The sequence below is a fragment of the Falco cherrug genome, chromosome 7, assembly GCF_023634085.1.
Source record: "Falco cherrug isolate bFalChe1 chromosome 7, bFalChe1.pri, whole genome shotgun sequence".
NCBI lineage: Eukaryota > Metazoa > Chordata > Aves > Falconiformes > Falconidae > Falco > Falco cherrug.
In genome coordinates this window covers 38,441,958-38,454,987 of record NC_073703.1, presented here as the reverse complement: position 1 = coordinate 38,454,987, position 13,030 = coordinate 38,441,958, and the positions used below count along the sequence as shown (strand labels likewise).

Below are 13,030 nucleotides of genomic sequence, written 5' to 3'. Positions count from 1 at the left end.
TGTTAGCCCTTTTAGGTCAGTGTCATAGACAAGTACCTGGGAAAACACTGCTTCCTAGACCTCTTAGGACAGGAGGGAACCAGTTAGGGCACATGCACCCAGGGGAGCCTGTCTTTCAGAAGGCAAATTTCTTCCCTACTGGCATGAAGCGATGCTTTCTCACCCCAGCTAGTCTGGAGCACAGGAGACTCCCAGTTTTGCATCTACAGCTCATAGAGGAGCCCAGCTAACATTACTGCCAGGGTGGAAGTGGGAAAAATCACCAGAATTTTTCATGTGAGGACTCTCATCCCAGCCCTGTCAGGAAGCCAGGAGATGCTCAGCAGCATGGGATTCAATCACACTCACTGAAACTACAGCACAGCCCGATATTTTCTGAACAGTGGACAGCCTTCTGCACCGTCTCTAGCCTCTGAAGGAATGAATGTAGATAAGAAAGCCTAAGATACTGTCCTTTTTTGCGGGAGCCAGGTATGCAGAGCAGGAACCGGGATATTTTGTTCCCTTTCAGGCTCATCTATCCAGCCATGGCCAGCTCCTAGTTGCTTTCTTGACCACAGCAGCTTTAGAGCACTGTGCTGGGTGTGAGCAGCACATTTAATGCTCCTAGGATGTGGTGGGGCTAGTGCAGTCATGCAGGTTAGCCATACATGCCTTTGCACTCAGTATGGTTATACGATGAGAGCTGTGACAGGAGGCTTTCTGTGGATCTAAGCAACGTCTGCTATTGAGACAAGACAACCACAAAGCAGGTGTCTACAACATGTATCCAACCTGTCTACCCCACACAGCACTCACATGCCAGCAAAGGCAATAAAGTCAGACAGAAACTTAACAACAGAGGGGTGGGACGGGATGGGATGGGACGGGACGGGACGGGACGGGATGGGATGGGATGGGATGGGATGGGATGGGATGGGATGGGATGGGATGGGATGGGATATACTGGGTCAGGCAGGGCAGTGGCTATGCTCTTCTTCACTCCTTCAGTGATATCATGGACAAGGGAGGCACCAGCAGTGTGGGGGAACTGCCCACAATGGGACACTGCAATCCTGCTGGCATCTCAGTAGGGTCGTTGTAAGGTTTCTCCATCTCGCTGCTCATGCCAATGCTTTGGTCTGCTCTGCAGGACACTTGATGATATTATTTGTAATTAATCACTGCTTGTCTGCCCTGTGATAACGTTTGGAGGCTGCATCTAGGTGACACTGAAGCTGAATTGGGGCCCTTTACTCTCTTTTACTCCCCATGAGCGCAGTTTCTTGCTGTAGACTCACAGCTCACCAGTCACAGGTAGTGCGCATCAGGGAGGCTCAGAAAACGGAAAATAAAATGACACAAAGAGGTCAAAGCTAGCAAGCTCAGAAAACTTTCTACAATGCCATCCCTTCTCACATAAGATCTCCATGTGCAATGTTTTGTGGCAAGCCCTGTCCTGCTCACCGTGCCCATGTGAGCCCATGCATGGGTCCACACGAGGTAGCAAGTATTTTTTGTCTGTCTCTGAATCGGTAGTGACAGGTGTTTAACAAAACAGGAACTACTGACTCAGGTGTTTCCCCTTCAAGCCCTGAAGTGCCTCCTGGCCTTGTCCTGCTCTGCTCACTGGACTGGTGCAGAAATTGTTCCTCCAGTATAGGTCCATTGTAAAAATATTAAAGAACTGCTTCCTTCTTTTCAAACGGACTTTATTTAATTAAGCATCACTCCTGCCCCATTTCCTCAGAAGATCACAGCACTGTATGCTACAAGCAGACACCGGAGCATCTCTAGTGCTTGAGGTACCAGCAGCATCCAGTAAGAGATAATGCTGGATCCACCCTGAGGATCCTCGCAGGGGATGCTGGTGTCAAGCACCAAGGAAGACTCCAGTTCTGTGGGGTCTTTTCAGTTCTTCTGGTAAGGGCTGATCCTTGTCTTGCTTACCCTTGCCTCCCATCTCTTCCCTTGTTATCTCCTCTCCCCCCGTTCTGTTTGCACAAACCCTCTAAGGAACTAAAGGACACAAATGACTACGTACACCTCTGCCACATCCTTGCTGCAGCACTTTGGTGTGTTTTCCATTTAAAGCATCAGCTCTGTCAGGCGAGGCCACCTCTGGTGCCATTGTCTGCAAGAAGCCTTGCACAGCAGAGCCATGATCTTGGCAGGAGTCCGTAAGTGCTACTATAAAGCAAATAAATAATCATTATTATTTTTATGTATCTGTGAGTCTTCTATAATAGGCCTTGATATTATTACAGTGCTGAGGACAGGCTGAAATTAGATAATACTGCACTCAGCTGGCATCTATTCCCTTGGAAACACAGGTAAAAATGCATTTAATAGCTCTCCAGTGACAATGAATATTCATTAATATGACACAGACGTATACTTGATTTGAAAATAAGGACAGTAATTAAAGAGCTATTAAGGTTAAAAAGCAACAAAGGAAATTGAGCTACCGAAAGAGCTGTTCTGGGATCAGCCTCTAACCTACATGTGCATGGATAACCACAGGCAGCCTGAGATTTTCTGCTTTATGTTACCTATCAGCAGACTGCGGGTTCTGCCTTCCCTCCCCAGACTGTCATCTGGAAATGTCCTGATGATTTCAGAGTCCGTTTGGCCTGCTGCCTTACAGAGCCACCGTGCTCCCTGCAGTGCTGCCACCCGCACCCTGTCTCACAGGCTGCTCCAGTGACACTGAACCGACAAAAAGTGGAGGGGAAACACTCTGCAGGCTTTTGGGAAGGAAGCTATTTATAAGCAATTGCTTATATTTATTATTTCTGTGAAAACAGACTTGGGGATCACCAGTCATGATAGGTGCCTTGCTGTAATCTCTGGAAACCTCCATCCTGCGGGCCATGATATTAAAGTCAAGTTTCTCAGGGAGGTTTCACAAAGGCTCCTTCGCAGGGGTGGCCTGAGGAAGCGAGCTGAGCAGTGTGTGCTCTGCTTGAAGCGAGCCAGGAGCGAGGCAATGGCACTGCTGCACACGGAGGGTGGCCAGGAGGAGCAGACGTGTCCAAGGGCAACAGCAACACTGCAGGACTGAGCGGTCCCACTGCTTGGCCACGGCCAGGACAAACCCTGTGAGATCTCACCCACCGTGTCCCACCGGTTGCCTCCTGGTGCAGGCAGCACCCGCAGGCTCCCTGCAGAGCCGGCTCCCGCAGGGACCGGGCAGCCCTTGGGAAGCACAGCCAGCCCAGCCAGCAGGGATGTGTGTCCTCCAAACCCAGGTGTGCTGTCAGGAGGTGACCCCACCAGGCCCTGCATCCCCCTGCTCCCTGGGGATCCCGGGGAGGGTCTCTGGGGCTAGTTATGCCGCTGAAGAAATCACAGCAGAAGCTGAAGCACACCAGGCGGGGAGGCAGGACGTTAGTTTAATTTCTAACCCAGTAGCGTAAAGGCAAATGAAAATGTTAACTGACCCATCTGGCGGGTGTTCCAGGCCACGGGGTGAGGACAGCCAGCTGCATGTCGCCTAAATCAGAAGCAGATAAACCGCACCTGCCTCTGCCCCGGGCTACCCCGAGTGGCCTTCGGTGGGGACAGAGCCGGGGCTGGCACCCGGCCCCGCCCGCAGCCGCCCCCGCAGCACTCTGCTGTCCCGCACAGGTACACGAGTGTCGCAGAGGGCGGCCCGGGCTGGCCGGGTGTCACCGGCTGATGGCTTTCCTCACACTTAAGTGATGGAGTTGCACTTTCTGCCTGGGTCGGCTGGGTTTGGTGGAGGACGGCTTTGGTGGGGTTTTTTTACTTTTCTGGAAAAAAATCGCAGTTCCACGCTTTAGGCAGCCTGTTGCAGTTTCCACCGAACAGGGTTTATCCTGACCAGAGAGACGGCAGCGTAGGCTCCGCAGCGCTCCCGCAGCCGTCACCGACTCCAACCCGCTCCGCGCCGCTCGGCTGCGCGCTGCGGCCGCCGCCGCCCGGACGAAACCCGCGCCCGCGGAATCGGCGTGTGTCGCCGTAACCAGCCGCCCCTGGGGGCGGGGGGGGGCGCCTGCGGGGCCGTACCGCCGCCCCCCCCCCGCCAGCCCGCCCGTCCCGTCCGGTCCCGCCTCTGCCACAGCCGCTCCGCCGCCCCCCGCCCCGCGGCCCCTCCCGGGCGGCGGCTGCCCCCAGGGCCGGGCCGGGCCGCGGGGGGGGGCGCCCGGCGCCGGGTAGCGCGCCCGCCCGCCCCGCCCCCACGGCGGCGCTCGCCTTCCCCGGCGCGGCGGGGCGCGGGCGGCAGAGCGGCCGGAGCCGGCGGCGGCGCGGCCCCGCTCCCCATGGCGGCGGTGCGGGCGCGGCGGGGCGCCCGGCTGAGCGCGGCGGCGCTGCTGGCGCTGGGGGCCCTGGCGCTGCTGGCGCTGCTGGCGCTGCCGGCGCTGCCGGCCGGCCGTGGCGAGGGGCGCCCGGGGTCCCCGCCGCCGCCGCCGCTCCCGCTGCCGCCGGGCTTGCGGGAGGAGCTGCGGCAGCGGCGGCGCGACCTGCGGCGCCTGGCGGCGGCGGCGGGCGGCGGCGGGGAGGCGGCGGCGGGCGGGCTGGGCTGCGGCGACCTGAGCCTGGCGACGGGCGTCAGCGTGCTGGGATGGGGCTTCACCAAGGTGGTGGCGCGGGCGGCGCTGGCGGGCGGCGGCGCCGTCGCCCTCAAGTCGGTGCACGGGGCGGGCCGGGAGGTGCGGCAGTGCGTGCAGCGCTACGGGGCGCCGGCCGGCTGCCGCCGCCTGGCCGCCTACAAGCTGCTGAAGGAGGTGACGCTGCTGCGGCGCCTGCAGCATCCCGGCATCGTCCAGGTACGGCGGGGCGCGCCGGAGCGGGGGGGCTGCGGCGTGTGCGCCCTCGGTGCGGACAGTTCTCGGGGGGTGGGGGGGGGGCTGTGCGCCGCTCGGTAGCCGGGCTTAGTCGATCCGGCCGTGTTGCCCTCCCCGTCCCCGGGCGGCCCGGACCCGCTGGCGCCGGCGGCGGCATCGCTCTGACACTCGCTCCTTCCCTCCCGGCAGCTGCACGGTCAGTGCTACGATAACAGCGGAGATGCTGAAATACGGGTCACAGCTATGTTGGAGCTGGGAGCCCCCCTGGAGATGATTCATCTTCTGCAGACCCCTTGGGAGGAGAGATTTAAAGTAAGAGAGCAAACAAAGGGAGTTTTATCAGTCGCTTCTAGACCGCAAACAGGGTAAATGCGAAGAGCCCGTGGTGACCGCTGGGGCAAGCGGGGTTGTGCTGGCACTGCTCCCGCAAACTGTCCTTCGATCCTTTTGCTTTCGCTGCCTTTAAAACACATTAAAATAGCTCTGGGCTGGCGTCTCGCAGGTACATTCCTGCTCTCTAGAGCACTGTTAAAAGAGCTACATGTAGGTGGAGATGGCCACGAAGTCTTGCTCAGGGCGGTGGTGTGTGACACCCTGTGTTACCCCGTGTGCCAGCTGTGCCACTGCACCCAGGGGCTCGTGGTGAGGCCCCGCAGCGGCTGGCTCTGGCTCGGGACAGCGGCTGGCTCTGGCTCGGGACAGCCACCTCACTGTACTCCGTCTCTGTTGTTGCCTGTGTGCTACCTGGTCTAGGCAGCAAGCAGAGCAGCCTGGCTCTCACCTTGTGTTTGTATGATGTTTCTGATCTTAGCCCTTTAGGTATTACTGCGGTACAAACACTACTACGTTGCTTTCCTCCAGCTGTAGGAGCTAGGGTGGCATCCCTGTTCATTAGATCTGCGTTGTCTCCTAAGCATCCCATGTAGGGACTCTTAAGCTCCCCAGAACACAAAAGACTTAAGACACAGGACTTACTTTGGTTATAGCTTGTGTTAAAGTTTGCCTCAAGGTCTCAGCTGGGGGGTTGCTGCTACTTGTTTGGTTCCCAGGAGGAAGGAGAGCATCGATTAGAAGCGTGGGTACCGTAATGTCAATAAGAAATGCTTTGGGCAAAATAAAACCACAACGAAAGTCCCAAAATAAAATCCCTGTCTGCATGTGGCCCTTAATGTTGAAGGGGAGCCTTGCCATCCAAGCCAGAGGGCGAGTGTGGCAACTGTGCTCACTCAGCTGTGGGAGGTGAAGCTGGGATTCTAATGATTGCTTCACTAATCGAGCTAAAATAGCATCAGAGCTTCCAGGGTCATTTCTCTTGGCCTGTGGAGTTCCACTTCTGCTTACAAATTGTTTCATACTGGCTTTTACATAGCTTTCCCAGCACCTCATCTTCTCAAAAGTGCCAGTCTCCTGTAGAGCTAGAAACCCACGATGCTGAGTAAGCTGGGGGCAAGGTCTGATACGGTGGCATTAAGGTTTCAGTAATCTTTTGACTGATGAAGACACTAACTCAGAATTTACAGTGGTACTGTCTAGTCCTGTTTCCTAATGAAGGTGTCTAAACGGATGGGATTCCCCTCCGATGAGCCACATCAGATAGCAGTGGTTCTGCGAGCCGTTCCAAGTGAACAAACGCTCGCGCCTGCACAAATCCCTATCAGAGGCATCGAGGGGTGGCGCGGGTCTGCCTGGCACACCTAGCTGACGATACGGTCTGATCATATCTTTGTCTGATGCCAGGACTCCCGATAATGAATGAGAACTGCTGCAAAAAGCTACTTGAACAAAGTGCTGGCACAGTATAAATGCGCTTTTCTAGCTCCAGTTTGTTCAAAAATTATTTACTGAACTTGCTGCTGGATCAGGTATTGTCTGGCCTTTCCCTGCTGCCAGAAAGTTGACATAAAAGCAAAAAAGCTGGCCATAAATACATTGCATGCTTCGGCTAATTCTTCAGAAGCACGATTGTACGCCCAAATTCATACTGCTGAGTGATGCAGCAAGGCATGAATCTGGTATTAATGACCATGGAGCCTCAGTCTGTATGGAGCAGCATGGGGGAAGGGAGGGGAATGTATTAATTCTATGCCAGAGTGGGAAAAAACCCTTCTGATTTCAGCTAGCAAATCAATATAGTTCCTGAAACATGAAGGCTGCTATTGTTTTCCTCACAGCTTTCTCCTCTAGTTCCTCTAGCTGCAAATGTCTCTTTTTGTATATGCACATTTTAAAAAAATGCTGCTAAACTACTTACCAGTCAAATCCTGTGGCAATGTTGATAATAAATTTTGTAGCATACATATAATTACCTTTTAAGTGCTATATGCTTTTTTTTTTTTTTTTTGCTTTTAATTTCATTGAATGCCCTCCCCTTTGTTCTACTTCCAATTTAATAGCTGGTTTTCATCTGTTTTTCCCATGCATATTCATCTCTCTCTCAGATTTGCCTGAGTCTTGTGAAACTGCTGTTTTACTTGGCACATTCCCCCCTGGGTTCAATAGTCCTCTTGGATTTCCAGCCGAGGCAGTTTGTTATGGTGGATGGAAACCTTAAAGTGACAGACATGGATGATGCCAGCACTGAGGAACTGTCATGCAAGGAAGATAATGACTGCACACTCGACTTCCCTACAAAAAGCTTCCCTCTCAAGTGCTCTGCGGTTGGGAAATGTGAAGGAATAAATGAAAAGAAGAATCTTTTCAATGCATATCGGTATGTCCAGCAAGATGGGGGGGAAAAACTGGGGTGATTGAGCTCACTCACTGCCATGTAGCCTCTAGCATCTTCTGTTTCTTCCACAGAGTGACTCCCCCTCACCTCCGTCAAAGGGCAGTTAAGGATTGCTTTGAAGCAAATTTATTTTCCTTATAAGGCAGGAAAATTGTGTAGTTGTTGTCTGGTGAGAATGAAGGCATCTGTCTTCTGCTGCTCCCTTTCCCCAACACCCTCTAGAAACTTGCCCCAAAGGTTGCACCTGTGAATTTACTGTTTGCCAAACAAGCCCTGGCACTTGACATCCACGGCTGTGTTTGCTGAAAGTGGTGGCAGCATGGGCTACCTGCCAAAGCCCACCAGCTTTGAACCCCCATTGTTGGGAACAGGCTGGCTATAACCCTTCCCTGGAACTCCCGACTCTCCCTGTGGAGACTATGGGCACCTATGGAAGAGCGATGAAACAGATAACGGGCGAGGGGCTGCCACTTTGTGTTGGCCACCAGCTGAATGCACGATGACTTCCACTCACCATTGATGCTCGGCCGGTCAAGTACCATGGGGAAGCCTTGGCAACTGGATATTTTCACAGAAGGACTTAGTAAGGGAGCCTGATTTTGCAGGATTCAGTGTTAAAGGGCAAATCCCTGCACAGATTATTGCAGCCTTGCAGTAATACACTTGTCTCTTGTAGAACAGGAGTTCTCTGGAAGGTTCAGGGAATGAGTCATCCTACCTTTCCAGGGGCATTAAGAATGCCAAACCTTTCCAGGGCAAGGGAACAGTCTTGCGTGAGTCTTTTCTTTTCTATAGGTCTGGTTTTGGTGGGAAATGCAATGCTTTAGTGTTCAAAAATGGCCCTGGGGAAAGAGGGAAAGCTCTGTTGCATGAGCCTGTGCAAGGTAGGTTTCAGGTGGTGCTTGGCAGCGTGCTGTGCTACAAGGATTGAGCTTTCAGGCCAGCTGACGGGAACCTGTCTGTGAGATGCCAGTGAAGTGCTTTGTCAAACATAACTTAATAACCAAAGCAGCCTTACTAGTTGCATATGGATAATTGAGTCACGGGGAAATATAGACAACTTAATCACCAGGGAAACTAAGCCACTGTATTCTAATCAGTCTGTGGGATTTTTTGCAGGTATTTTTTCACCTATCTTTTGCCACACTCTGCGCCACCAGCTTTGCGGCCTTTTTTGAGTGATATTCTGAATGCAACAGGTACCAGCTAATATTCATTAACTTTTTTATTAGAAGTCTCTAAATGGTATTTTGTGGAATTACTCATCTTGGTCATCTTTTTCTTTCAACGTAGGTAATTTACGATATGGAATAAATGAAACCCTGAAAGCTTTTGAAAACGTTTTACATCTGTACAAGTCTGGGCTCTATCTGCAGAAAAGACCTCTTCTTTTAAAAGGTGAATGATTTTGAATGAGGGAGTGAGGAGCTTGGAGATAGGAATTGGACCAGATACCCATACATGCAAGCAGTGTGTAGCCACTAGGAAAGGCACCAAAAGTACCTCTTTTTTTGAGCAGACTTTTGTTGTTTTTTGATATGGGTGCTATGCATGATTGCATTGCTTTGCAACGTAAATGCAGTGCAGACAATCTGGCCTACATATGGACATGTGTTTGCACTGCTTCTAAATACTCTTCTCATAATGTGCATCAGTGTTTCAAGTGATTATATTTGGGATAGCTTAAGCAACTAGACCAGAGTAGCTAACTGAGTGTCTCCTGTCTGTCCTTGGGGTCATCTTATCCTGTGAACCAACAGGTCAGTTTTCCAGGCTGATGCTGAAACTTCCTGTTTCACTTGGTGGCTTCTGCCTGCTGCGCACAGGTTATTACAGGAACATACAGCAGGGAGGTGACAACACTGAGATGACTGTGACAAAGTAGCTGGGGTCTTGGTGCCCTCTGAATCTCTTTTTTCTGGAGACTATCGTGTTGGACCTGTGAATGCATAAATGAGGCTTTATGGGGTACATTTCTCTGAAAAGGACCTGTTTGGTGGTAGGGATGAGGTTACTTAAAAGAAGGGCTTCAAAAGGCCAGCGGTTACTGTGGCTTACATTTTCTTGAGCATTCACTTGAGATGGTGGGGTGGTGACGGTGGCTTGTGGAAGGAAATCTCTTTATGTGTGAAAGAACTGGAATTTGCACCATTATGAACAAAGTTATCCCATCATTTGCACTGAAGGACCAGCAGCTTTAACAGGAATTACTAGTATTTTCCAACAACACCTACCTGTTGGCTTGACAACTGGCCCAATAGCAATGTACCAAAATGATCACCATCCCAGAGACTTAGCAGTCAATGAACGATAGCCTGGACATCACCTGCTTAGGCTTGTCATGTCTTTGGTATCCCCCTGGAGCAGGATCTGGCCTCCCTTTCCCCCACCGGGCTTTGGGGCTCCACGTAGCTCGGTGCTGGATCTGCAATGAGCTGGTTCTGCTGTTGGGGCTGAGGTGTGGGATGGGCTGTCGTGAGGCTGGCTTCTCCAGAGAAGAAGTGGAGGGTCTGTCGGTCTGTACAGCAGCCTTCCCCTCTCACCCTCCCCTGCAGTCACTCCCCTGTCCCTTCACCCTTGAGAGCTCTGCCCCCTCTCTTATATCCATGGGGCAAGTTCTGTCCTGTGCTCCATAGCAGAACCAAAGGTCAGGATCTGGGTTTCTTCTAACTTTGCAGCTCCACGTACTCCATCAAAGCCAGTCAGTTCCATCTATCCCTATGGCATTTCCTTTAAGAGTTTTGCTGAAGTGCAACATCCTAAGTGTATAGTGTAACAAGTCTCAGAAAGTGCACTTTATTGTTCCCCTAAGCACCCTCTTTCTGTTCCCAGGCTACATCTCCCTGAAGGGCTTCCGGACGGTAGAAGGAGAAGACTACAAGTGCTGGCCCTCCTACAGCCACCTGGGGTGCCTGCTCTCTGTTCACAGCGCCGAGGAAGCTGCCGCAATTTGTAACTCCCAGTCGCAGTGTCAGAGTTTTATTGTCACCCAGCAGAGGACGTGGACAGGTGAGCATGGGTAGACGTGACAGTACCGCCACATGATGCCCCTGCTTCCTCAGTCACGAGTGGGGATGCTGCTGCTGCCTTCCTCCACAGTTCTTTAAGCCTACAGGCACATACAGAAGCTGCCTTCCTTACACTGAAGACCAGATGGCTGCTGTGGTGGGCATCCAAGGGTCCCCCTGAATATTTGTGAGGAGGCACAAGAGAAGTTAGATTCTCCTTCTGCACCTTCTTTCCTCTACACATTTTGCACGGGACTGCTAGGCATTGTTGAACAGTTATTTATTTCATGCAGAGATGGCTTCACTTTGGTGTTAGGCTAAACAATTCCTGTGGTATGTATAGTTTGAAAAAAGTTGTGGGTTTTTTAGACATGAAAGAAGCTATGTAAAAGAACGTGGTTACTATTGTTATAATTAAAAGAATCATAGCTTACAAGTTGTTATCCCCTTTATCAAAACTAAAGCCCCAAACCAATGGATTTCCAAAGTGTCCCTGTAATTAGCTCTGATTATAGCCTCTTGCGATTAGCATGTTTACAGGATTATTATAAATTACCTCATTTAGCTGATACTTCAATCATGGGCTAAATTGTTACTTATAAAGTGAAACACTAAATGAGGTAAATGAGTGTTTTCACTCACGATGGTGCTGAAGAATCGCATCTTGTCAGTTTACATGACAGTTAAAAAAACAACCCCAAAACTACCAAAACCGCAGCTTTTCCATGGGTTTGTGTGCAGTTGGCATGTGGCTAACTAGTGACATAAGAGGGCTTAGGATGCAACGTAAATCTCTCAGAGCTGGTTTCACACCAGCAATGGATTGTGTGAGTTGTGCCTAACACATCGCATCTGGCTTCCTCATGGGGCAGCTGTTAGTTGCTGTGCCTGGCTGGAAGGAACCCTGCTTAAAACAGCCATGGGGATGCAGAAGCAGCAGCACATGGGACAGAAGATCCTGTCTGCAGCACCTGGCTCGGATGCTGATCCCCACCATCCTGCACTGTGCCTGTGGTCTGTTAATGTTTCCCTTTGACATTTTTCTTCCTCACACATTTACAGCTCATCTTTGCAGCCGAACATGCCAAAAGTGTGTGGCTGAAATGCCAAGTGCCTAACTTTGCCAGTTGGATTAATGAGAGCTGTGGGAACATATTGATCCCTTTTAGGGCAGCTTGGTAAAGCCAAGCAAGACGTGAAAGCCTCTGGGGCCCGGCTGTCCTTTCCTGTGCACACTCGCTGAGCATCTGAGTTTACTGGGTGTGTAAAATGTATCTGTGGCAGGGTGGAGTGACCGTCCATTGAGCACGCAGTGTGTTCCTGTGTCTTTTGCAATAAATAGCATGGGTCAAGGTGAGCCTATCTTCTGTATTAAACTTGTATTTTTATTTCCTTTCCAGGACGCCCACTTGCCTCGTTTCAGAGTAGCCTGACTGATTTAATACCGGATGCTGACGCTGTAGTCTATATTAAACGATCGGCTTCCTCAGGGGAAAAACTTTAAAGACAATAAGACCACATAAAATGATCCTGGGAGGAACAAACCACTGGGGAGAATTTCTTCTGCTGAAAAGAATGACATACTTTATTTTGCTTTGGGATGGGATCTCCCTGCCAGCTCAGTCAAATGCTGCTGTCTCCTTGATCAAAGCTCAGATTTCTCATTGCAGCCCTGCTAGTTTCTTTATCTGTTCCCACACTGCTGTTCCATATAAATGATCCCAGTTTTAGTCAGATGTTGCTAGACTGTGCAATACCTTGCTGCTTTGGTAACCAGCTTGTCAGCCAAGATATAGAAATAGCTGCAAGGGATCCGGCTTGGGTAGGCTTAGTTAGTTCAGTCATCTCCAAAAACCTATGGATAATGCACCTTGAAGAATGCTACAGCTCCTTCTGCAGCTTCCAACCAGGATTTCATACCACTGCAAATGTAAAGGACTGAATTTCAGCAATGGGGACGAGGTTGCAGGGTTGGGATCCATAACCAGAGGTTGATGATGTGCATGGTCTTCCAAGGAGGGTCCTGATTCAGTTCCTTCTAGGGCAGGGGTGGGAGGTGGTATATAGATTAACTCTGGAACCAAATGTCTGAATGTTTGGGTGCAGGATTTGGGTTTGACCCTGTGTGATTTGTAATGCCAGCTCCCATGTATCAACCTTGAAGGTTTTTCTCTGTTACTTTCCGTGAAAGAGTGAACCATTCAAATTATTTATGTGTAAGGCGTGACTCTGTATGATAAAGAATGACTGTTTATTCTAAGCATGCTCTGAAAAGTTTTCAATTGTCTTAAGTCTTTACTGCAACCAAGTGAACAAATGCAAGTATTCCCACCTTCAGCTCACTGAGCATCATTACCCACTCCTGAGGACAACCTCTGAGTGCTCGAAGCAGTGTATGAATGTGCCCAAGCCCCTTGGACACTTAGGTCTTGGAGGAAGCTCTGGCTGTGTTTGCAGGCTTACAGGTGTAGAAGAGACAGTCTGGTCCCAAGACCTTCCCATTT

At 51.1% G+C, this 13,030-nt stretch overlaps 1 protein-coding gene across 1 annotated transcript; it reads left to right on the top strand.

Moving 5' to 3' along the window:
- Positions 1 to 4,214: 4,214 nt before the first annotated feature.
- LOC102059909 (extracellular tyrosine-protein kinase PKDCC-like) lies at positions 4,215 to 12,803 on the top strand. Its single transcript, XM_055717247.1, has 7 exons — positions 4,215 to 4,772; positions 4,980 to 5,102; positions 7,229 to 7,500; positions 8,638 to 8,717; positions 8,812 to 8,916; positions 10,351 to 10,527; positions 11,927 to 12,803. Exons 1-7 carry the CDS (start codon positions 4,266 to 4,268, stop codon positions 12,028 to 12,030), a joined length of 1,368 nt encoding a protein of 455 aa, XP_055573222.1. The 5' UTR covers positions 4,215 to 4,265; the 3' UTR covers positions 12,031 to 12,803.
- Positions 12,804 to 13,030: the final 227 nt, after the last annotated feature.

Bases quoted from the DNA above. Each gene is read 5' to 3' on its own strand.
- LOC102059909 (XM_055717247.1), top strand. From the start codon at position 4,266: ATGGCGGCGGTGCGGGCGCGGCGGGGCGCCCGGCTGAGCGCGGCGGCG. The intron at 7,501-8,637 runs GTATGTCCAGCA...GATTTTTTGCAG, and splicing joins AATCTTTTCAATGCATATCG to GTATTTTTTCACCTATCTTT. The intron at 8,718-8,811 runs GTACCAGCTAAT...CTTTCAACGTAG, and splicing joins TGATATTCTGAATGCAACAG to GTAATTTACGATATGGAATA.